General features: G+C 39.8%; 1 protein-coding gene across 4 annotated transcripts in view; it reads left to right on the top strand.

Moving 5' to 3' along the window:
* The first annotated feature begins 614 nt into the window (after positions 1–614).
* The window catches only part of EDC3 (enhancer of mRNA decapping 3), a 47,890-nt gene continuing 23,755 nt past the window's right edge, over positions 615–24,749 (top strand). Inside the window, exons 1-3 of one of the 4 annotated variants that reach the window (XM_055556706.1) lie at positions 615–1,288; positions 14,376–14,586; positions 17,174–17,493. In XM_055556706.1, coding sequence (XP_055412681.1) covers positions 14,423–14,586; positions 17,174–17,493 — 484 coding nt within the window. In that variant the 5' untranslated portion in view covers positions 615–1,288; positions 14,376–14,422. Of the gene's footprint in view, positions 1,289–1,412; positions 1,583–14,375; positions 14,587–17,173; positions 17,494–24,749 lie in introns of those variants that run through there. The other 3 variants (XM_055556707.1, XM_055556705.1, XM_055556708.1) reach the window with 3 other exon arrangements.

A 24,749-nucleotide genomic window follows, 5' to 3' on the forward strand; every position in this document is an offset into this window, starting at 1 on the left:
TTCACTTTTCACTTTCATGCATTGGAGAAGGAAATGGCAACCCACTCCAGTGCTCTTGCCTGGAGAATCCCAGGGATGGCAGAGCTTGGTGGGCTGCCGTCTATGGGGTCGCACAGAGTCGGACACGACTGAAGCGACTTAGCAGCAGCAGTGCAAGGTGATGGTGATGCAAGAGTAAGCATAATATCCAACTGACCTCTGGGGTTACAGCAGTGTTTGCTACCTCTGGGGTTACAGCAGTGTTTGCTACAGAGAACAAGATGAAAGTTTGATTCTCCTGTGCGTTTAAAAATAATTTGGAGTGGATTATACTGAAGCGACGTAGCACACATGCATAGAACCATAACCGAAGGGAGGCACAAGAGAATTAACAACCTTTGGGTGTGTGTATGTGGAATATCAATCATGGTCAGCAAATCTCATTAATTTCACAGTAACTGTTAGCTATTATTTCCAGAGAGGCACAGCTCCTTTGTAAAATGATAATAATAATTAAAAAGAAAAGGTAGAGCAAAGACTCAACTCTGAGTCTGATACACCAGGGGTTCCCAAACTTTGGTTTGCTAAAAATTGACTGGAAGAAACCTTTAAAATAACAGATGCCATGGACTCTCCGGACCTACTAAAACAAAATCTTTAGTGTTGGAGGAAGGAAAGGGACAGTTCTTGAAAACAGAAAAAAATTTAAAGTTCTTCGACTTATTTTGCAGAGCCAAATTTGGAACCCCTGCCCTCCTCTATGCTGCCTGCTCAAGCAGTGGTTCCTAAACCAGGTGTCAGGCTTCAAGACGACCTTGCCAACTATAAACTTCCTCATTACATTCAGTCTTGATCCTAAACGGCTGTTTTTTTCAAAATCAAGGCGACCGAGACTCTAAAATGCCACAGGAAGGAGAGTGGCACTTTCCCATGTACTGAGTACTAGGGGTGGGAGTGGGGAAAGGTATTCAAGCACAGATTGGCTGACACTAAGCCCAAAACGAGCTGAAGCTGATAAACTTTGAAGATCAACCACGAAGACCACGAAGAGAATTTTTTTTCCCTTTAATCCGTCACGGGGGCCTACTAATTGCATCCCACAGCTACAACTGATCGAGATAGGGGCCATGAGAACAGAGGCAGTCTCCTAGCCAAAGTCTTCCGCTCTGGTTCGGCGATTAGCATAAGAGGAACTGGAAGGAAAGTCGGAGCTTTCCATCAGTACTACGAGAGGGAAGAGAGCTCCCCAGCAACCGAGCCTGGGACGCAGGCAGGACTCCAACTCGAACCCAGACTCTACCCGATATAGGTAGCCGGGACACAGGGAACCAGGCCTAGCAGGCGCGGTTCTGGAAGGCCACACAGCTGGTCCCAGTAGTTATTGTTTCCAAATTCTCAAATTTCCCGGGCGCCCCGCCCCCAGGTTCCGAAGCGTCGCGCCGGAAGTGACCTCACGACGGTGGCGTGGAGACGCAGGGCGCTTCCGGCGGCGGCCGCGGCTGTGGGGGTGGGTGTGAAGAAGACCCTTAGTCTCAGGGTCTTGCGGTGCTTCGGGGCAGGCTTGGTGTGGTGAACGAGGAGGCGTAGGCTCGGTGGCGTAGAGGTAGGCGCGACGAGGGGGCGGGTGGCTGGTGGGCGCTCGTGGCAGGGGTCTTCCGGGGTTGCCGGAGAGTTTGCTTTTAGGCTTCGTGCTTCCAGGCCTGGCAGACTTCTAGAGCGGTGGGTTCGAGATGGGGGCCTCTTCGGGTGCGCGGGGACCCATTACTAGGACTTGCCTCCGGGGTATCGTTTGAGGTGGAGGTCGAGGGAACGGGACTCTCAGCAGTCGAGGAATTGCGGGAGGTGTGAGGCATTAGCGGCCTAGGCTCTTAGTTTAGCTTTGTTAATGGCTTCTGCAGCCCACCCCCTCATTGCTCCCTGCGTGTTTCCTTTTGCACAGTGGAGAACGGTGGCAGGGAAGAACGCGAGTACCACATCCATGACAGATAGCGGGGGTGGGGAGGGGGGTGCCGGAGATGAACTGGAGTCTGAGAGGAGAGGGTAGCTGAGAAATTAGTGATAACTGGCAGGGGGCAGCTTCTGCTATTCCTGGAGACTTACTTCCCCTTGATTCTTTACTGTTGTTAGTGTAAGTCTTAGTTTCTTATTATCAGTACTCTTTGTGTGATATTGGTTGAATTGATCAGTAATTGACTTGTTGAATGGTTCGTGTTTTGGTGTGGGGGAGGCATAGTCCTCACCTGCTTGGCCAGTTGGTTGTCAACAAACCTCCCAATTTCAGAGGTAGAAGGAGTCCAGACAGCCCTCTCCTGCCGTTACAGATGTGGATCTCGAGACCCAGATTGGTTTTTGTTCTCTTTCCTAGCCACAGACTGAACTGATTTCAGTTTGCGCTCTGTCAAATAAAGGTCGTAATCCCATCAAAACTTAAGTGACTGCCTCTGAGCAGGTCACTATTTCAACTGGAAACCTCAGATAGGTTCTAGTCTTTTATTTATGAATGGAAGATTAAGTGTACTGAGCATAGAATTCCTATTTTTTGGTTTCTCTGTATGAATTGGAAATGGTTACAAAAAACATAACTCTTTGAGTGCTAAGAATCTTTTGTTGAAGCCTTCTTGAGGACTGTGGGACTAATAAGAGTGTCTCTAAGTTTTTTGACCTATGACCCACAGTTAATGTATTTTGCATGCTGACTCTTTGTGACCCCTGCATGTGTAGAGTGTGTACACAGGAAACAAAAGTTTGCCTTCTATGTATGTGGTACCCTCTGACATTTTCTATTTCATTGAAAGAAAAAAAAAAAGTTGATTGTAACTCACTAAACTGATTCTGACCTGTAATGGGTCTGACTACTAAAGACCTGTAGTTTGAAAAACGTTGGACTAGAAAATGTTTAATTAAGATTCTTGAGAGTCCAAGATTTGTAAGTAATGCAAGGTGGAAAATACGGCATTTTTCTGTTATCAACTACAGGAACAGGGTTATTGGAATTCTTCAATCAGAACAACAGGACACGACGTCCATATTAGTATCCCAAAGGAGTACAATATCTGTTATGATAATGTGTCCGAATTTTGGCAAGGCATTTGAGTCTTTTCTGGTGACCTGGTGGGTGAGATGGGGTGGGAGATTTGCCCTATTGTGGTTAAATTAGGTGACGTCATGACTTTGGGCATCTGTGTCTGTAGGAATTTGTTTTATGGATACAATTACAGCTGGGAATTTGGTGATCGGTGTTGAGGGTCTGTCACTTTTTTATATGCAGTATGTATTTGAAGCCTTATCTGAAGTGTTCTTATCAAATTTGTTGCCTAATGAAGTGAAGAGAGAGTATCATCTGGTTAATCTCAAGATTTGCCCAGTGTAGTTTAATGAAATGGAAGGGTCATCAAATTTAAGTAATTTAAACATTTAATTGAAAATGGTTTAGTATGTAATTTCTGTTAGGTTGTAACTATTGACTTTTGAAAAATAAATACAAAGTTTTCTAAATCTAATAGTAATTTGATGCTTTAAAAGTATATAGATAACCTTTTTTATATATAAAAGCCCTCGAAGATATGGCTGTGTATAAATGATGTATTACGTTACCTGATTTTCAGATGTTAGGCCAGTCTTGTGTTCCTAGAATGGATTCTGTTGAATCTTGGTGTATTCTACTTTCTATATATTACTGAATTCAATTTGCTAATAATAAAAATTTTTGTGAGGAATATTGGTCTGAGGTTTCCTTTTCTTGTGATGTCTTTGGACTAGACTCAGTATCAAGAGTAAAATTACCCTCATAATATGAGTTGGAAAACGTTATTCTGCTGTTTTCTGAAAGAATTTATGTAGAATTGGTAATTATTTCTTAACGTTTGATAGAGTTTACCAGCAAAGTCCTCTGGGCCTGGGCTTTTCTTTGTGGGAAGATTTTAAAATTACTTATTCAATTTCTTTACTTGGTGTAGGTCTGTCTGGATTTTTTTTTATTTTTTGAGTCAGTTTTGGTAATTTTATCCTTCTTGGAATTTGTCCATTTCTTATTTTTCTTTTTGAACTTGTATCCACCCCACAGAATTGTATCCTAAAACAGGAGTCAGCAAACTTTTTCTTATGTAAAGGGCTTGCTGGTAGGCTTTGCGGGCTGTATGGTCCCTGTTAGTACTACTCAGTTCTCTCATTGACGTGCAGAAACAGCCCCAGACAGTAAGCAAAGAGCTTACGAGGTTCTGTTCCAGTACTGCTTTGTTAGTAGTGGGCCAGATTTGGTACATGGGTGTAGTTTTCTGACTCCAGTTTTAAAGTAATAAATTTTATGGTTGAAAGTCTTTATTTGATATCTGGGCAGATCAGCTTTATAATAGAGTAGGGTGGAAGTTGATTTCCTTGCTTGCATGTCTTTGTGTACCCCTAAGGATGTGTGTATTCCACTTTGAAGGTTGAGACTTCATTTCCAAGATGTTGTAGAGGTAATTTAGGCATTTTTGTAGTTTTGTTCAGGTGAGACGGAAGGTGACCCTCATGGTATAATTTTCTAGGGCCATGACTTGAATCCTCTATTTGGCCAGTATTCCTTCTGTGAAAAGGAGGTGTTTGTAGGACTTCCCTAGTGACCCAGTGGTTAAGACTCTGCTCTTCCACTGCAGGGGGCATGGGTTCGATCCCTGGTCAGGGAACAAAAATCCTGCAAGCTGCACCAAAAAAAAAAAGAGAGACATTTGAAATAAAATTTGGTATATGGTAAAAATTATATAGATTATCTCATTTAATCTTCACAGTGGTTCTATGAGATCGTTTAATTGGTATGCAGTTGACTCTTGAACAATTGGGGGCCAGGGCCTCCAACTGTCTGCAAAGTTGAAAATCTGAGAATAACTTATAGTCGGCCCTCCTTATACATGGTTCTTCTGTATCTGCGGTTCTGCATCTCACATTCAGGCAACTGCCCATCATGTAGTACTGTTGTATTTGGTGAAGGAAATAGGTGTTTTGAGTGGACCTGTACCATTCAAGCCCATGTTGTTCGAGTGTCAACTCTACTTCCCATTTTATAATTGAGACAGTTGAGACTCAGATTAGGATAATTTGCTCATAATTCTGGCCTTTAATGTGTGACTTCAGAAGTCCATGGCTTTTTCACTATGCTGCCTTTTGTGGAAGATAGGGACTTAGTACTAGGATTATACTAGTAGATGTTTTCTTTCAAGATCTCTGTCATTTCCAAGCTTTTTATTCTATAGACACATTTCTACATAGATATCTAGTTTTTCAGAAATCCATAACTAACCACTTATCCGTAATTGTCGATTTAATTGTCCTTAGCAGATCAAAGGATTGGATCTGAATGCTGAAGAGTTCTGTCAGATGTGGATGAGATGAAAGTTTGTAGCTCTGTAATCAGCTGATTGCTTTTGAATCATTTCTGACAACTACTTTAATTGCATGATGAGTGGAAGACCATTTCGGTCTACCTGACTTGGTTATCTAAAGGCTTCTTACAAGAGAAGTGATTCGGTAGCGTCTCATAGTGCGACATTTGGTAGTCTGGAAATCCTGATAGCGTTTGAGCAGGATCAGCCTGTGTCTAGTGTGCTCAGTTGCTCAGTCGTGCCCAACTCATTGTGACCCATGGACTGTCGCCTGCCAGGCTCCTCTTTCCATGGAATTTTCCAGGCAAGAATACTGGACTGGGTTGCTGTTTCCTCCTCCAGGGGATCTTCCTAACCCAGGGATTGAACCTATGTCTACTGCTTTGTAATATGCCCAGCATAAATGGGTACATTTGTCCACTACAAAGGCATATACAAAACTGTTTAATTCTCTAATATTCTCTAATTTAATTCTCTAAATATATTTTATATACCTGTTTTATGTTCTATATTGTGTTTTGACATAATCAAATTACCTAAATGGAAAATTATAGCAATATATATTATTAGTGAGTTGTACCCTCAGTAATAATATGTATTGTTTAGGCATGAATTAACTCTTTTAATGTTTTTGCCTTAATCTTTTATCTGACATTTTTACTGCAGCCCTTTCATTTCTTTTATTTATATAATTTGTTCAACTTAAAAAAATTTTATTTAGAGTTGATTTATAGTGTTGTGTTGATTTTTGCTATACAGCAAAGTGATTCAGTCACATGTACATTCTTTTTCACTTTCTGTTACGGTTATCACAGGGCACTGAATATGGTTCCTTTGCTGTACAGTAGGAGCTAGTTGTTTATCTATGCTATATATAATAGTTTGCATCTGCTCATCCTAAATTCCCAGTTCCTCCCTGCTCCACCTGCTCTCCTCCTTGGCAAACACAAGGCTGTTCTCTGTGTCTGTGAGTTTATTTCTGTTTCATAGATATGTTCATTTGTAGCGTATTTTAGATTCCACATTCAAGTGATATCACATGGTATTTGTCTCTCTCTCTGACTTACTTGCTTAGTATGATCATCTCGAGGTCCATCCATGTAGCTGCAAATGTCATTATTCCATTCTTTTTGTGGCTGAGTAGCATTCAACTGTATATGAGTAATGTGTATGTGTGTGTGTGTGTGTGTGTGTATATATATATATATATATATACACAAACATATATTTAAACATCTTTTTTTTCTTTTGAAATTTTAATGCAAAAAAGTAGAAACACAGATGGAGCACAAATGTGCATTTTATACCCGAAGATAATATGGATAATTTGGTTATTACCCATAACATTTTAACAAAATAATCAGAAATTTAGTCATTCACATTAGTAATAACATTAAGTCCTTAAAGGAGTTTCTCATGCATCATCTCACATTGGGAGATGATGTGTGCAGTGCGCAGATAGGAACAAAAAGCAGTCAATAAAGAAAATGTGATAAGTAATCTGATAGAGATAATACTGTTTCTAGGAGATAATATTGGAAGTGCTTCTTTAAAAATTTGTTTTTAATTGGAGGATAACTGCTTTACAATATTGTGTTGGTCTCTGCCATACAACAGCATAAATCATCTGTTATACATATATCCCCTCCTCTTGAACCTCCTGCCCACCCCACCCCCACCCCCAACCCTAACCCTAATTTTTGACAGAAGACCAGGTTAAACTCCCAAAATGTCTCCTCCCTCTTGAACATCCCACCACCCCTACCCCGCCTGTTGTGACAGTACCAGGTTACGCCTTGAAAAGGAACAGAGATCATTCTGTCTGTCTGAGATTGCATGCAAGACTGCATTTTGGACTCTTTTGTTTCTGTGATGGCTATTCCATTTCTTCTAAGGGATTCTTGCCCACAGTAATAGATATAATGGTCATCTGAGTTAAATTCACCCATTCCAGTCCATTTTAGTTCTCTGATTCCTAAAATGTTGATGTTTGCTCTTGCTATCTCCTGTTTGACCACTTCCAATTTGCCTTGATTCATGGACCTAACATTCATGACATTGTGCAAGAGGCAGTAATCAAGACCATCCCCAAGAAAAAGAAATGCAAAAAGGCAAAATGGTTGTCTGAGGAAGTCTTATAAATAGCTGAGAAAAGAAGAGAAGCTAAAGGCAAAGGAGAAAAGGAAACATAAACCCATTTGAATGCAGAGTTCCAAAGAATAGCAGGAGAGATACAAAAGCCTTCCTCAACGATCAAAGCAAAGAAATAGAGGCAAACAATAGAATGGGAAAGACTAGAGATCTCTTCAAGAAAATTAGAGATACCAAGGGACTTTTCATGCAAAGATGGGCACAATAAGGACAGAAATTGTATGGACCTAACAGAAGCAGAAGATATTCAGAAGAGGTGGCAAGAATACCCAGCAGAACTATACAAAAAAGATCTTCATGACCCAGATAACCACGATGGTGTGATCACTCACCTAGAGCCAGACATCCTGGAATGTGAAGTCAAGTGGGCCTTAGGAAGCATCACTACAAACAAAGCTAGTGGAGGTGATGGAATTCCAGTTGAGCTATTTCACATCCTAAAAGATGATGCTGTGGAAGTAGTGCACTCAATATGCCAGCAAGTTTGGAAAACTCAGCAGTGGCTAGAGGACTGGGAAAGGTCAGTTTTCATTCTAATCCCAAAGAAAGGCGATACCAAAGAATGTTCAAACTACTGCACGTTTGCACTCATCTCACATGCTAGCAAAGTAATGCTCAAAATTCTCCAAGCCAGGCTTCAACAGTATGTGAACTGTGAACGTCCAGATGTTCAAGCTGGATTTAGAAAAGGCAAGAGGAACCAGAGATCAAATCACCAATGACTGTTGGATCATCAAAAAACCAAGAGAGTTCCAGAAAAACTTCTTCTGCTTTATTGACTATGCCAAAGCCTTTGTGTGGATCACAACAAATTGTGGAAAATTCTTAAAGAGATGGGAATACCAGACCACCTGAGCTGCCTTCTGAGAAATCTTAGGAAATATGCAGATCAGGAAGCAACAGTTAGAACTGGACATGGAACAACACACTGGTTCCAAATTGGGAGAGGAATATGTCAAGGCTGCAATTGCCTGCTTATTTAACTTATATGCACAGTACATCATGCGAAATGCCAGACTAGATGAAGCAAAAGCTGGAATCAAGATTGCTGGGAGAAATATCAATAACCTCAGAACTGCAGATGACACCACCCTTATGGCAGAAAGCGAAGAAGAACTAAAGAGACTCTGATAAAAGTGAAAGAGGAGAGTGAAAAAGTTGGCTTAAAACTCAACATTCAGAAAACTTAAGATCATGGCATCTGGTCCCATCACTTCATGGCAAATAGATGGGGAAGCAATGGAAACAGTGACAGACTTTATTTTCTTGGACTCCAAAATCACTGTAGATGGTGACTGCAGCCATGAAATTGAAAGACGCTTGCTCCTTGGAAGAAAAGTTATGACCAACCTAGACAGCATATTAAAAAGCAGAGACATTACTTTGCCAGCAAAGGTCCATCTAGTCAAAGTTGTGGTTTTTCTAGTAGTCATGTATGGATGTGAGAGTTGGACTGTGAAGAAAGCTGAGTGCCGAAGAATTGATGCTTTTGAAATGTGGTGTTGGAGAAGACTCTTGAGAGTCCCTTGGACTGCAAGGAGATCCAACCGGTCCATCCTAAAGGAAGTCAGTTCTGAATATTCATTGGAAGGACTGATGCTGAAGCTGAAGCTCCAATATTGTGGCCACCTGATGCAAAGAACTGACTCATTGGAAAAGACCCTGATGCTGGCAAAGACTGAAGGTGGGAGGACAAGGGGACAACAGGATGAGATGGCTGGATGGCATCACTGACTTAATGGAAATGAGTTTGAATAAACTCTGGGAGTTGGTGATGGACAGGGAGGCCTGGTGTGCTGCAGTCCATGGGGTTGCAAAGAGTTGGACACGACTGAGCGACTGAATTGAACTGAACCAGGATAAGCTCCCTGTGTTACACAGCAAGTTTCCACTATTTTACATATGGTAGTGTAAATGTTTTACTGCTACTGTCTCAATTCGCACCAATTCCTTCCCCTCCTGTGTCCACGAGTCTGTTCTCCATGTTTGTGTCTCTGTTCCTGCCCTGCATGTAGGTTCATTAGTACTATTTTTCTGGATTCCGTATCAGTTTAGTTCAGTCGCTCAGTCATGTGTGACTCTTTGCGACCCCATGAACCGCAGCACACCAGACCTCCCTGTCCATCACCAACTCCTGGAGTCCACCCAAACCCATGTGCATTGAGACGGTGATGCCATCCAGCCCTCTCATCCTCTGTCATCCCCTTCTCTTCCTGCCCTCAGTCTTTCCCAGCATCAGGGTCTTTTCAGACGAGTCCGCTCTTCGTATCAGGTGGCCAAAGTATTGGAGTTTCAGCTTCAACATCAGTCCTTCCAATGAATACCCAGGACTGATCTCCTTTAGGATGGACTGGTTGGATCTTGCAGTCCAAGGGACCCTCAAGAGTCTTCTCCAACACCACAGTTCAAAAGCATCAATTCTTTGGCCCTCAGCTTTGTTTAGAGTCCAACTCTCACATCCATACATGACCACTGGAAATAATAACCTTGACTAGACGGACCTTTGTTGACAAAGTAATGTCTCTGCTTTTCAATATGCTGTCTAGGTTGGTCATAACTTTCCTTCCAAAGAGTATGCGTCTTTTAATTTCATGGCTGCAGTCACCATCTGCAGTGATTTTGGAACCTAGAAAAATAAAGTCAGCCACTGTTTCCACAGTTTTCCCATCTATTTGCCATAAGTGATGGCACCGGATGCCATGATCTTAGTTTTCTGAATGTTGAACTTTAAGCCAGCTCTTTCACTCTCCTCTTTCATTTTCAGGATTACATACAGATATGTATTAATATAAAATATTTGTTTTTCTCTTTCTGTCTTACTTGACTCTGTAGAATAGGCTCTAGGTTTGTCTACCTCAGTTCAACGGATTCAAATTTGTTCCTTTTAATGGCTGAGTAATATTCCATAGTGTGTACGTACCACAACTTCTTTATCCATTCATCTGTTGATGGATCTAGGTTGCTTCCATGTCTTGGCTATTGTCAATAGTGCTGCAGTGAACATTGGGGTACGTGTGTGTTTATAAATTATGGTTTTCTCAGAGTATATACCCATAGTGGGATTGCTGAGTCATATGGTAGTTTTAGTCTTAGTTTTTAAAGAAATCACCATACTGTTCTGTATAGTGGCTGTATCAACTTATGTTTCCACTAACAGTGCAAGAGGGTTCCCTTTTCTCCATATCCTCTCCAGCATCTAATTTTTTGTTAACTTTTAAATCATGGCCATTCTGACTAATGTGAGGTGTTACCTCAGTGTAGTTTTGATTTGCATTTCTCTAATTAGTGATGTTGAGCATCTTTTCTTGTGCCTGTTGGCCATCTCGATTTCTTCTTTGAAGAAATGTCTATTTAGATCTTCTGCCCATTTTTCAATTGGGTTTTTTTTTTTTTTAAACTTTTTATTTTGTATTGGGGTATAGTGGATTAACAAACAATGTTGTGATGTCTCTGTTGAACAGCAAAGGGACTCAGCCACACATATACATGTATCCATTCTTCCCCAAACCCCCCTCCCATCCAGGCTGCCACATAACTTTGTACAGGGTTCCATGTGCTGTACAATAGGTCCTTGTTGGTTATCCATTTTAAAATAGCAGTGTGTACATGCCTATCTCAAACTCCCTAACTATCCCTTCCCCTCATCCTTGCCCTTGGCAATCGTAAGCTCGTTCTCAAAGTCTGTGAGTCTGTTTCTGTTTTTAAGTACGTTTATCTGAACCATTTCTTTTCAGATTCCACATATAAGGGCTGTCATATATTTCTCCTTCTCTGTGTGACTTACTTCACTCAGTGTGGCACTTTCTAGGGCCATCCTTGTTGCTGCAAACTGCATTATTTTATTTTTTTATGGCGGATTAATATATTGTATTTTTGTACCACATCTTTTTTATCCATTCCTCTGTCGATGGACATTTAGGTTGCTTCCATGTCTTGGCTATTGTAAACAGTGCTGTGACCATTGGGGTGCATGCTTCTTTTCAGATCATGTTTTTCTCCAGTTACATGCCCAGGAGTGGGATTGCAGGGTCATACAGTAGGTCTATTTTTAGTTTTTTAAGGAACCTCCATACTGTTTTCCATAGTGGCTGTACTAATGCGCATTCCCACCAACAGTATAGGAGGGTTACTGTCTCTCCATACCCTCTCCAGGATTTATTGTTTGTGGATTTTTTGAAGATGACCATTCTGACTGATGTGAAGCGATACTTCTTGTAGTTCTGATTTGCATGTCTCAGTTAGTGATATTGAGTATCTTTTCATGTGCCTGTTGGTTATTTCTCTTTCTTCTTTGGATAAATGTCTATTTAGGTCTTCTGCCCATTTTTTGATTGGGTTGTTTGGTTTTTGTTACTGAGTTGTATGAACTGTCTGTATATTTTGGAAATTAAGCTGTTATCAGTCACATCATTTGCAAATATTTTCTCCCAGTTTGTATGTCATCTTTTTGTTTTGTTTATGGTTTCCTTTGCTGTACAAAAGCTTTGATAGGTCCCACGTGTTTATTTTTGCTTTTATTTCTATTGCCTTGAAGACTGACCTAAGAATGTATGATTTATGTCAGAGGATGTTTTGCCTGTGTTCTCTTCTAGAAGTTTTATGGTGTCATGCCTTATGTTTAAGTCTTCAAGCCATTTCAAGTTTATTTTTGTGTATGATGTGAGGGTGTGTTCTAACTTCATTGATTTACATGCGGCTGTCCAATTTTTCCAACACCACTTGCCAGAGAGATTGTTTTTTCCCTGTTGTATATTCTTGCCTCCTTTGTCAAAGATTAATTGAGTATAGGTGTGGGTTTTTGCTGGGCTGCCTTTTTTTCCATTGATTCATATGTCTGTTTCTGTGCCAGTACCACACTGTTTTGGTTACTGTAGCTTCATCGTATTATCTGAAGTCTGGGAGGTTATGCTTCTTCCTTTATTCTTATTCCTCAGGATTGCTTTGGCAATTTGGGATCTCTTATGGTTCCATATAAATTTTAGGATTATTTGTTCTAGTTCTGTGAAAAACGTCATGAGTAACTTGATAGGTATCACGTTAAATTTGTAGATTGTTTTGGATAATTATGGCCATTTTAACAATATGAATTCTTTCAGTCTAAGAGCATGGGATATCTTTCTATTTCTTTGAATCATCTTCAGTTACCTTATTAGTGTTCTGTAAGTTCTCAGCATCTTTCACTTCCTTGGTGAGGTTTATTCCTTTTTTTTTTTTTAGTCTTTTTTGATGTGATTTTTAAAAACGATCGTCTGTTTACATCCCTTTCTGATATTTCACTGTTAGTGTAAAGAAATGCAGCCAGTTTCTGTATGTTAATTGTATCTTGTGACCTTGCTGAATTTGTTTTATCAGTTCTGGTAGTTTTTGTCCATTACCATTTGTTGTTAAAAGCTACAGTACCTCCTTTGAATTACTTTTCCACTTTGTCAAAAATCAGTTAGGCATATTTGTGTGGGTCTATTTCTAGCTTTTTTGTGTTAGTGATTGTGTCTATTTTACACTTGTATCACTTTTGTAACTTGTTTTTCAAGGAATTTCTTTGTTTCATCTGAGTTGTCAAATTTACTGGCATAAAACTATCTTTTTAATGCCTGTGATGTCTGTTGTTCATTCCTGATATTGACAATATATGTTCTCTCTCTTTTTCTTGGTTAGTCTAGTAGGGATTTATCAGCCTCATTGATATTTTCAAGAGAACAGATTTTTGGTTTTGTGTATTTTTATTGTTTCTTATTTCATTGATTTCTACTCTTTGGTTTCTTTCTAATACCTTTGGTTAATTTGCTCCTTTTTGCCTAGCTTCTTAAGATGGAAGCTTCAATCATTGGTTTTAAACCTTTCTTACTTTCTGATATAAGCATTTATATTAGAAAATATAAATACATAAATTTTTTTCTGCATATTTTAATTTTTGTTTTTTTTTTAATTTAAATTTATTTATTTTAATTGGTGGCTAATTACTTTACAATATTGTATTGGTTTTGCCATACATCAACATGAATCTGCCATGGGTGTACATGTGTTCCCCATCCTGAACCCCCCTCCCACCTCCCTCCCCGTACCATCCCTCTGGGTCATCCCAGTGCACCAGCCCCAAGCATCCTGTATCCTGCATCGAACCTGGACTGGCGATTTGTTTCTTATATGATATTATACATGTTACAATGCCATTCTTCCAAATCATCCCACCTTCTCCCTCTCCCAATAAATTTCTTTTCAAACACTTTTTTAAGCACATCCCACAAATGTTGATATGTTCTATTTTCATTTTCCTTGACTTTGGACTATTTTCTAACTGTCCTTTTGATTTCTTCTTTGACTCATTGGTTGTATAGAGGTGTTTTGCTTAATTTACAGTGATTTGGAGAGATTTGAAAAACCTCATTATCTGCCTTAAAACCTGCCTCATCTCCTAACTGGTGCCCCTATCTCTTATTATCAAATTCAAATTTAATTCTGGTTTTGAACAAAAAGTATACTCTGTCAGATTTCAGTCCTTTGAAATGAATTGATACTAGTTTAAGGCCCAGCATATGTTGGTGAACTGGAAAAGAATGTATGTCCCATAGTTGTTAGGTTTAGTGTTCTGTAATGTCTTCAGTCAACTTTTCAAAAAAAATTTTGTCCAGGATTTTTCATTATCATTTAAGTGATGTCTAGGTAAATGGCTAGTACATATGGTTGAAAGTACTTAAAAGAACTATATATATAACAATATTGCTTATTCATCAGTATGCTTACTCCTAGTGGGAAAAAAAAACACTTTATTTTTACTGCTTTATTACCTCAGTTAAGGTTGTGATAGAATATGTGTTATTAAGCAGCACCTATTACATAACCTGATATAATGTTTTCTAAATTTTACTGAAGATTTGTCTGTTTCTCAAGGTACACTGCATGATTCCTTCTCTACACGGCAATCTCACATCTGAAACATGGCTACAGATTGGCTGGGCAGTATTGTGTCCATCAACTGTGGAGATAGCTTGGGTGTCTATCAGGGAAGAGTGTCAGCAGTGGATCAGGTCAGCCAGACCATCTCTCTCACCCGGCCTTTCCACAATGGAGTGAAGTGCCTTGTGCCAGAAGTCACTTTCAGGTGAGTGTCCTGACTGACTCTTCAAATCCAGTCTGGTGGTCTGTGAAGCTTGACCTAGGTCTCATCGCCAGTATTCTCTTGCATAGGACTACTTTTGTCAGGGGAGAGATTTTACAACCTTAGATCTTCTAGTTCTACTGCTGTTTCAGCAGAGACTTTGTGTAGTAACTAGCTTTCAGCTGATAATTCAGGGTTTGTGAAACATTTTTCTTATCTCTGTCAGACATGCAATATCATATTTAAATGTGTCAAATTTAGAATCATCTTTCTGTTTTCTTCTACGGTTTCAGATTTCCTTTCTCAGTTTTGTATTATTTGTTCTTTCTTATATGTGAGGCCTTTATTGATCCCCCCCCCCCCCGACACCCTGTCCCCCCACATAACTATCTCTCTTTGTAGATTTGTATTATAATTTATCTCCAGAGACACACTCTAGCTAGTAGCTAAAGTCCTTAGCTCTAGGAATGTATTTTTCTTTAGTGTTTGCCAACAGAGCTCAAGCTTAGATGTTGTCTTCACATCCCTCTTTTCACAAGTTTCACAGAAACCTTCCTTTCTTAACGTTTTTTTAAAAAAAGACTTTCTGGCAAGAGCTTCCTTGACTTCCTAAACAACACCCAGACCTAACCTTTTCTGTAGGTGTGTATCCATCCTTATTGCTTACCTCCTCTGAAGTCGTCACAGAAGATATACCCTTTATGTTCAGGGCTAACCTTATCACACATGCTTTATGTGTTATCGTTTTCTATATCCTTTGAGACCCTGCCCCTTTCTTTTGTGTCTTCACTTTCAGCCTTTATGCTGTCTCTCTTCTCATCACTTTCTAACTTTCTGAGGCCTCCCCCATAGTAAAAACACTCCTCCCCTTACCGCACACGCCTTGCATTTGCCACTCGGTATTGCCCTAATGACACCTTTCACCCAGGTTAGAAACTTAGGAATCGTAATGAATTCTTCATTCTCTTGATCTTCATGTTCAGTTAGTCACCAAATTCTTTGGATTCTAAATGTTTTTTTGGTTCCATGCTCCTTTCTCTCTTTGCATTGTCACTTGCTGTATACATCCCCTCTTATTTCTGCCTCATCTCCTAACTGGTGCCCCTGTCTCTAGTTTCTTCACTGTTCTTATAGCCACCAGAAAAATCCAGTGTGACTATGATCTGATCCCTAATTTTCTCTGCAGCCTTACCTCCTGGTGGCCCTCTACAAGCATTTGTCTCTTTAGTAACACTATAACATTTACAGTAACAACAGTAACATTGGCAGTTCCTTACATGGCCTCAGTCTCTGAGCCTTGGCTTAAGGTGCCCCTCTCCCTCCCATACTCTGCTTGGCCAACTCTTATTTTCCCTTCCCAACCAGACTCAGCTTAAGTGCTTCATCCATCTCTAGCAGACTAACATGTATTTTGCTTTGGGGGCTCTAGTCCCCAGTACACACCTCTGTCATAGTATTCAAGATTTTTGATTACCTACTTGAATTTTCTGCTGACTAGACTTAGAGTTCTGTGTGAGCATATATTGCTTTTCATCTTTATATACCCAACTCCTGCTACAGGGGTTACCACATACATAGTAAGTACTCTGTGTATACCTTTTGAGTGAGCAGGTAAGTAAATGAATGAAAAAAGCCATTAAGCATTATAGAAATCTAAGATATTAATGATGGTTTTATGATTAACAGTGGGTCTCTTTACTCTTTATTGAAGTATAGTTGATTTGCAGTGTTGTGTTAATTTCTGCTGTACAGCAAAGTGACTCAGTTACACACACACATTCTTTTCTGTGTTCTTTTCTATGATGGTTTATCCCAGGATCTTGACTGTAGTTCCCTGTGCTGTACAGTAGGACCTTGTTGTCCATCCATCCACATGTAATAGTTTGTATCTACTAACCTGAAATGCCCAGTCCATCCGTCTCCCACTCCCTTAACAATAGGTCTCTTTTGTTTTCCTTTTCTAAGTTTTTAATTTATTTTTTGTTTCTTTTTAAAAATCTTTATTTATTTTTAATTGAAGAATAATTGCTTTACAGTATTATATTGGTTTCTACCAAATGTCAACATAAATCAGCCATAGGTTTACCTATGTCCCCTTCCACCTGAACCTCTCACCGACTTCCCTCCCCATCCCACCCCTCTAGGTTTTACAGAGCCCCGGTTTGAGTTCCCTGAGTCATACAGCACGTTCCCATCGGCTATCTGTTTTACATATGGTAGTGTGTGTTTCCATGTTACTGTCTCCATACGTCCCCCCCTCTCCTCCCTCCCCGCCCCAGCCGTGTCCATATGCCTGTTCTCAGTGTCTGTGTCTCTGCAAATAGGTTCATCAGTACCATCTTTCTAGATTCCATATACATGAATTAGTATACGATATAACAACAGGTCTCTTTTAAAGGTCAGTGCTGTGTCTATTGAATGTTGGTGGCTAAGTCTTGTCTTTAAGTACGCCACCATCTCTTTTAGGTTTTGCCTCTGACTACTCATTGAAATGAAGCCCTCCAAAGGTGTGGCTTTTGCTGTGGATCTCAGTTTCATCACTGTTATCACTGTTATAGTTTTGAGACTTGGACTCTTTTATGTATTTCAGGGCAGGTGACATTACAGAATTAAAAATTCTGGAGATACCAGGCCCTGGAGAAACCCAACATTTTGGAGACCTTCATCAGACAGAATTAGGCTCCTCTGGTGTTGGTTGCCAAGTTGGTATCAATCAAAATGGCACAGGCAAGTTGGTCAAGAAGCCAGCCTCTTCGAGCAGTGTCCCTCAGAACATCCCTAAGAGGACAGATGTGAAGAGCCAAGATGTTGCCATCTCTCCCCAGCAGCAACAGTGCTCAAAGAGCTACGTGGACAGGCACACGGAATCCTTGAGTCAGTCCAAAAGCTTCCGTCGTCGGCACAACTCTTGTAAGTTGGATTAAGTTAATGTGTTTTCTTAACTTGGTGTTCCATGTCCACTTATCCACTGCTGTTCTTTAAATAAGTCCTTTATTACCCTAATGAAAAAAGATCCTGGAAGGGTTTTGCAAAAATATAGCATGGTTCTTTTATTCCCGTGCTATTTCCTCAAGATGTTAAAGGGAAAGGAAATAAGCTGCTTGAGACTCACACCCGCTCCCTGCCCTCTCCCAACACTTCTTTTCCTTCAAAAAATGTCAGTGATCTGGCTCGAGTTCGCATAGACAAAAGTGATGTTGTTTTTGATCTGGTAAATGGTGGTAGTAGCGATATCTAAGTTAAACCTGCATTCAGGCTGTTCTAGGGGATTCTTGAATATGTTTTGTTCTTGTGGTTTAACTCCCATCCCCAGAGGAGAGGAAGGGATGGGCCTAGACATCTCTGTGATCTTACAGTTTCTGACAGACTGACCGTTTTAAATTTATTGTGTTCACTGTCCCTGCCAGCCCACCAAGGAGAGCATACACTGAGGTGTGCTGATGCCCAGTTCTGTGTGGTACTGACAAATGGTTGAGTGCCGTTTGCTTATTACAGAAGCGTAGTTAATTCACTAGTCAGGTGTGCTCTTTAACATATTTACTGGAATAATGTTATAGCAGTGAATTATAACAGATTCACTAGAGATTTATGTGGCCCTTCAGAAGCCAACATTTTTAAAGTTTTGAGGATGCCTGATTTCCATGAGTATAAACTATTGCAATTTTGGAAAAAAAATTAAAAAAAAAAAAGGTATTTCAAGGCACTTTTCCTTTAGTGCTTCTTAAATAACTATTTGAATTGACCTGAGACTGAAATTGAATTATTAATTCTTCTCTATCCTTTGCAAAACTGTCGAATGCTTGGATAGAAAAGGACGTTTTTCCATTTAGACTTTAACCTTCTCTCTGTTTCTTTATTCTTTCTTTAAAACAAAACACAAAAAACACCTTTTTTCTTTACCAAAAAATTGACTTGTTTGTTAAAAGTTTGAATGTTCAAGCAGTTTATAATCTCTCATGCAGGAAGATAATCTTCATTAGCAATTTGAAACTTATTTTTTCCTACATATTTTCCCCGTTAGTAATATCTTACATTACTATGGTACGTTTGTTACATTTAATGAACCAGTTTTGATACATTAACCAAAGTCTATATTTTCTTCAGATTCCCCTAGTTTTTACCTACTGTCTTTGTTACAGGCTTCATCCAGCATGCCATGCTACATTTAGTAGTCATGTCTTCTCTTGGCTCTTACTGTTTCTCAGACTTTCACTGTTTTTGATGATCTAGACAGTTTTGATGAGTACTAGTTAGATATTTTGTAGCATATTCCTCAATTGGTATTTGATGTTTTTTTGTCATGATTAGACTGGGGTTATGTGTTTTGGGGAGGAAGACACACAGAGATAGTGTCGTTTTCATTGCATCATATCAATAGTATGTACCATCAGCATGATACGACTTTTTTTCTTGGCTGCCCTCGGTCTGGTCGCTGCATGTAGGCTTTCTCTGGTTGCAGAGCATGGGGGCTACTCTGTTTCTTTGCGCCGGCTTCTCACTGTGGTGGCTTGTCTTGTGAAGCACAGGCTCTTGGGCGTGCAGGCTTCAGTAGTTGCAGCGCATGGGCTCATAGTTGCTGCTCGCAGGCTTAGTTTCCCCGTGGCTTGAGGGGTCTTCCTGGACCAGGGGTAGAACTGATGTGCCCTGCATTGCCAGGTGGATTCTTAACCACTGGACCACCAGGGAAGTCCCACATTGTATTTCTTTTGACGCTGACGTTGATTGCCTGATTGAGGTGCTGTGTGTCAGATTTCTCTTCTGAAGTCAGTATGTGCAGCTCCCACCTAAGGAGTGGAGAGTTATGCAGAGTAGCTACATAAGTTACTTGGAATCCTTCTCTACTAGAGATAGGTCTCTTCTTTCTCATTTATTTGTTCCGTTATTTATTTTTATCAGTATGGACTTAGAGGGCTTCTCTAGTGGCTAAGTGGTAAAGAATCCACCTGCAGTGCAGGAGACATAGGTTCGATCCCTGGGTGGAGAAGATCCCCTGGAGAAACAAACTGTAATCCACTCTAGTGTTCTTGCCTGGGAAATCCCATGGTCGGAAGGAGCCTGGTTGGCTGCAGTTCTTTGGGTGGCTAAGAGTCGGACATGACTTAGCAACTGAACTACAACAACATGGACTTACAAGTGTTTATTTTATGCTTTGGTTTATAATTCAATACCGCTTTATTTTGGTAATCAAATTGTTTCAACTTTGGCCACTGTGAACTCTTGCAGTTGGCTCCTGTGTCCCTTGGACATGCTCCCATCATTGTGGATGGGTTCCCCCTCCCCCAGGCCTTCCTTACTATCTAGCACTGCAAGATGCTTCAGGTTTATCTTCTGTATTTCCTGCCCCAGCCCTAGACTCAGCCATGTCTCCAAGGAGTCCTGTCTCCTTTTATTGGAGAATGGTATTACAAACTGCTGTCTAGGTACTAGATGTGCTCCTTGCTACTGGGTGTCACCCTTTCAAAAGCTGACAGAGCAGGAAAATATATATGTATATACTTAACCAGCATAGATACATATGTCTATAAATACTTCTATATGTAACCATCACTACTCAGCTAAGCTAGCTAAAGTCGCTCAGTCGTGTCCGACTCTTTGTGACCCCATGGACTGTAGCCTATCAGGCTCCTCCGTCCATGGGATTTTCCAGGCAAGAGTGCTGGAGTGGATTGCCATTTCCTTCTCCAGGGGATCTTCCCGACCCAGGAATCGGACCCGGGTCTCCCGCATTGAGGCAGACGCTTTACCGTCTGAGCCACGAGGGAAACCATCACTACTAGATTAAGCTAAATGAGTTCATGATGTGACCAGGTCTAATCCATGGATCATTCTAGGCTCCTCCTCATCTGTAACCTCTCCCTCCAGCTGTGAGAAACCCATACTATCTGCCATCTGACTTAAATCATTCAATTCCAGTATACGTAGCAGAATTACAGTACTAACCCTAAGGGATATCCCCATTCCCTTCATTGATTTGTTTCATGTATTTATAACAGGTTGTTTCCTTGCATTCTGCATCCCATCTGGGGATCCTCCAAATTCCTCACTCTTTTGCATACATTAAGGCTCACCCTGTACTCTATAAAAAGTTCTGTGGGTTTTAACAAATACATATCTTATATCTAATATCTTTACAGTACTAAGCAGAATTCCCTATGTTTCACCTATTTAGTCCTTCCTTTTTTCCCCTCCCTGACTGCCTGCCGTAACCCCTCTCCAAACAGCTACTGATCTTTTTACCATCTACCTCTGTAGTTTTGCCTTTTCTAATCACATAATTAAAATCACACAGTATATAGCCTTTTCAGAGTAGCTTCTTTCACTTAACATTATTTATTTAAGATTCATCCATGTCTTTTTGTGGCATGATAGCTCATTTCCTTTTACTGATGAATAATATTCCATTGTATGGGTATAACACAGTTTGTTTATCCATTTACCTTTTGAAGGACATCTTGGTTGCTTCTAGCTTTTGGTGATTATGAACAAAGCTGCTGTAAATATTTGTGTGCAGGTTTTATGTGGACAGGACTTTTTAGATGAGTTGGGTAAATACCCATGAGTATGATTGCTGGATATATGGTGAAACTATCAGTTTGTTTCTTTTTTGCCCTGATACTAACATTTATAGCAACTCTTTTGAAAGAGTACAGTTAACTTCAAAACAAGTAATTTATTTGATCTTTAACAAGTCACTCTGATCTAGTAAAAAGTAGGGTCACTCTCAGAAGTATACTGTGGTTGGTTGATGCTTCTTTTGCTTTTGCTGGTTGATCCATTCTCATTTCCTAGATTATTACTGCATGTAAATAAGGTTAAGAGATCATGGACAGTAAAATGTTGGGTTCTCTTTTCAAAAATTTCTTTTGAATCCAGATTTGTGTGGAAGATGGCCATGGCCTGGGAGTTTGGTGATTGGATGTGACTCAGAATTGGTTTGTGATGGAAAGCAGAGTAAATTTATTTATTTGATCAGTGAACCCTGTAAAATAAGAAGAAAGGTCTGCTTGGAATGGACTGATCTAGCATTTATGTAGCATTTTAAGGATCCCAAGGAAGTATATTGGTTTCTTCCCATCACAGTTGTAATGTAGATTATTAATGGTTTTTTCCATTGATGGATGAGAAATGGAGATTAAGTATTTTTTTCATTAGAGAGCTATAAATCATATTTTCTCTGGTGTGTGTAGATTGATGTTGAGACTAGTAGATTGATAAAGCTATAAGAATATAATTTCTCGTAAATTCTGGCTTTTAATTGTCTTTCAAAGTTAGTAATGAGTTGTTGAAGGATTTGTTGGTTCTGGTTACCTAATCCAACATTGATGAGAGATTTAGCACAGGCAGATTTTAATCTCTTCTTTTAGGTTGGGAGTTGAGAGGATGGTTATAAAGAATAGTTCCTATAACCGTGGTCACTGAACTAACACTCAAGAGTATTTGTCAAGTAGGTAAATGGAGCATTAGTTCCAGGGAGCAGAGGGAAACCTCTTGAGTCCTCTTATATGGTCTGTTTAATGTAACAGTGATCCCACCATCTAAGGTCCTAAGATTATTTTTTGCCAAGTTTTCATGGTCCTTCTGAGGTCCTAATGTGACTTCATTACCTCCTTGGATGTGCTTCATATATCCAGCAAACTTGAAAACCCTGGTGCTGCTGCTGGAACCCAAGGTTGATTGATTACTAGGGTCTAGAATTTGGGAGTTGAAAAGAAGGTACTAGATACTCTCAGGAACCTCCTCATAAACCCCATTGAGACTGGCACCAAAACGTTTGTGATTTGACCTTCAAGTGCCCGTTAGCGTGCTAAGTGCAGGACAGAGTTCCCCTGTACAATATGTGTGTGACAAGCTCCAATAAATAAGTAGCACTGAGTGTTACACAACAATGGGTTTGTTATAAGTTCTCCTGGCCAAAGAGCCTCTGTGCCAAAGGCTGGCAGCAAAATGGCACAGGAAGGCGGCCAGCCTCTAGTCTTAACACACACTTGGCCCTGGTAATTGAAAGGTAAAGAAATCTGGGAAGCACTGTTTATCTTTTCCAAGGGAAGTGCTTTTCTCTCCCAGGGGCCAAAGGCCAGTTTAATACAGAGCCAGACCCTTTGGGATGAGTAAGCCAAACTTTGAGATAGCTTATTCACCTAGGACTTCCCAGTATTTTTTTTAAGTATGAGGAAAGGGAAGAATAAGAGACAACTAAGCATGTTAGCCTGCCTTTAATTTACCTTACATTCTCTTTATCTTTTTCTTGCTGATATGTGATGTCAGTATTTCCTCTTAGAAGGAAATTATTTTTTTGCTCTCTGCTCTTTTAAAAGCATTTGGAGCATAGCTGATCCTTAGTGTATCTTTGTCAAATGAATGAATGGAAGTTCTGTATTCAGCGGGAACATGAGAAAATACCTGATACTTTCTAAAGTAAGAACTGTGGGTTTGTGAGTTATGTTTGTAGTTTGTGGTCAAGCCACAAATGATCTCCCATTTTGTTTCTTTTCCTCTGTCTTCTTGCCCATTGATTAATCGCTTGTCTTCATTGCGATAGGTTCAGGACAGTTTAATATCAGTTCATGCTGCACTTGACTGAACTCCTTTCCTCTGAAGTCCTTGCCTCATGCTCCCTCTTGTATTGTTGTTGACAACTTCATCTTCCTGTCCTTTTTAGTCATGCAACACGCTTGGCATAGTTTTGATGATTCCCTTTCTTTCTCATAAGTTAGTCTTAAGTTGCCCTTTCTTTTATAACCTCTTTAGTTTTTTTTGTTTGTTTGGGGGTTTTTGTTTTTTGATGTGGTTGTTTTGAATTTTTAATTCATCAGAGGTGTTTTTTTTGTGTGTGTGTGTGCTTCTGGTGTAGGCATGGTGCTGGCTGGCAGATCTGAATGACGAGTGACAGACTTAACACCTTGAGTAAAACAGAGAGTCAGAGAATTCTGGTTAAGTTCAGTTAATTTCAAGAAAAAAATATTTTTTATTTTTAATTTTAATGGCAGTCTTAGCTGTAGAAAATACCTCTGAGAGGCATGATGTAGAGCAGAGTGAGCAAACTTCTTCTGTAAAGGGTGAGATATTAAATATTTTAGGGTTTATAGGCCATAAGGTCTCTGTCTCAAGCATTTAACTTTGTCTTTGTAGCCTTAGACAATATGTAAACAAAGGAATGTGACCATATACCCATAAAACATTATTTACAGAAGCAGGTGATGGTTGGGCTGGATTTGGCCCCAGGGCTATGATAAAGAGTATACACTTAGGGTGAAGTGGTAATCCATATCGATTCATGTTTGGAATAACTTTGTTTATTTTTTAATTTTGGAGGCTATCTTAATTTTTAAAAACACTCTGGTTAAAGAAGACCTGTAAGAGGAATAGAGGAAGTGTTATCTCTGCCATTCTTTTGTTCACTTATGATTGCATTATTGGCATTATCTTTATTGCATAGTTTTTTTCTTAAGGTATCTTTTAAAGCCACTTACTTACTTTTGTATGCTTCAGCAGTTAAAAATGTATATAGTTGTACAACATGAATGTACTTAATACTGTTGAACTGTACACTCAGAATGGTTTAAATGGTAATGTATATTTTACAACAGTTTAAACATTTCAATGTAAATCCACTTGTTGTTATGGAACATCACTCATTCTTCAGGTAGCTCAAATACTGCCAGTGATTGGGTAGTATGAAACTTCTTAAGGGTGCTGATTTCCATCCGTGCCTTAAGTTCATAAGGCTTAAATTCTTCCTCTTTTTGGTTAGAAAAAGTAAATAAAATACTCAGTATCTTTTCCCCACATCATCCTTTGTGGGGCATCCTTTGCCCTCCTGGGTGTGCACACAACCACTGGAGAGAGACCACTGGGCCAAAGACCTGTTTCCTAATATTGATTTAATAATATTGACTTAATATTGAGGCAGTACAATGATAATCTTGCAAACTGGACTTTTTCTCTGTTTCTTCCCTTGCCTGCATATATTGCTAATGTGTTATCCTGACCGTGTATTTTCATGCTTGTTCTCCCATTCCTAATCCGGCTCTGTTTTCTCATCCGTGTTTCTATAGCACTTTATATAAACTTCTCATTATATTGTATTTTAATTATTATATCTCTCCTTCCTTTGGGTTACTTGTCTTGATTATGTACTGTATTCCAGGTACTTAGCTGTGGTGCAC

This window comes from Bubalus kerabau, chromosome 19, assembly GCF_029407905.1.
Source record: "Bubalus kerabau isolate K-KA32 ecotype Philippines breed swamp buffalo chromosome 19, PCC_UOA_SB_1v2, whole genome shotgun sequence".
Classification (NCBI taxonomy): domain Eukaryota; kingdom Metazoa; phylum Chordata; class Mammalia; order Artiodactyla; family Bovidae; genus Bubalus; species Bubalus kerabau.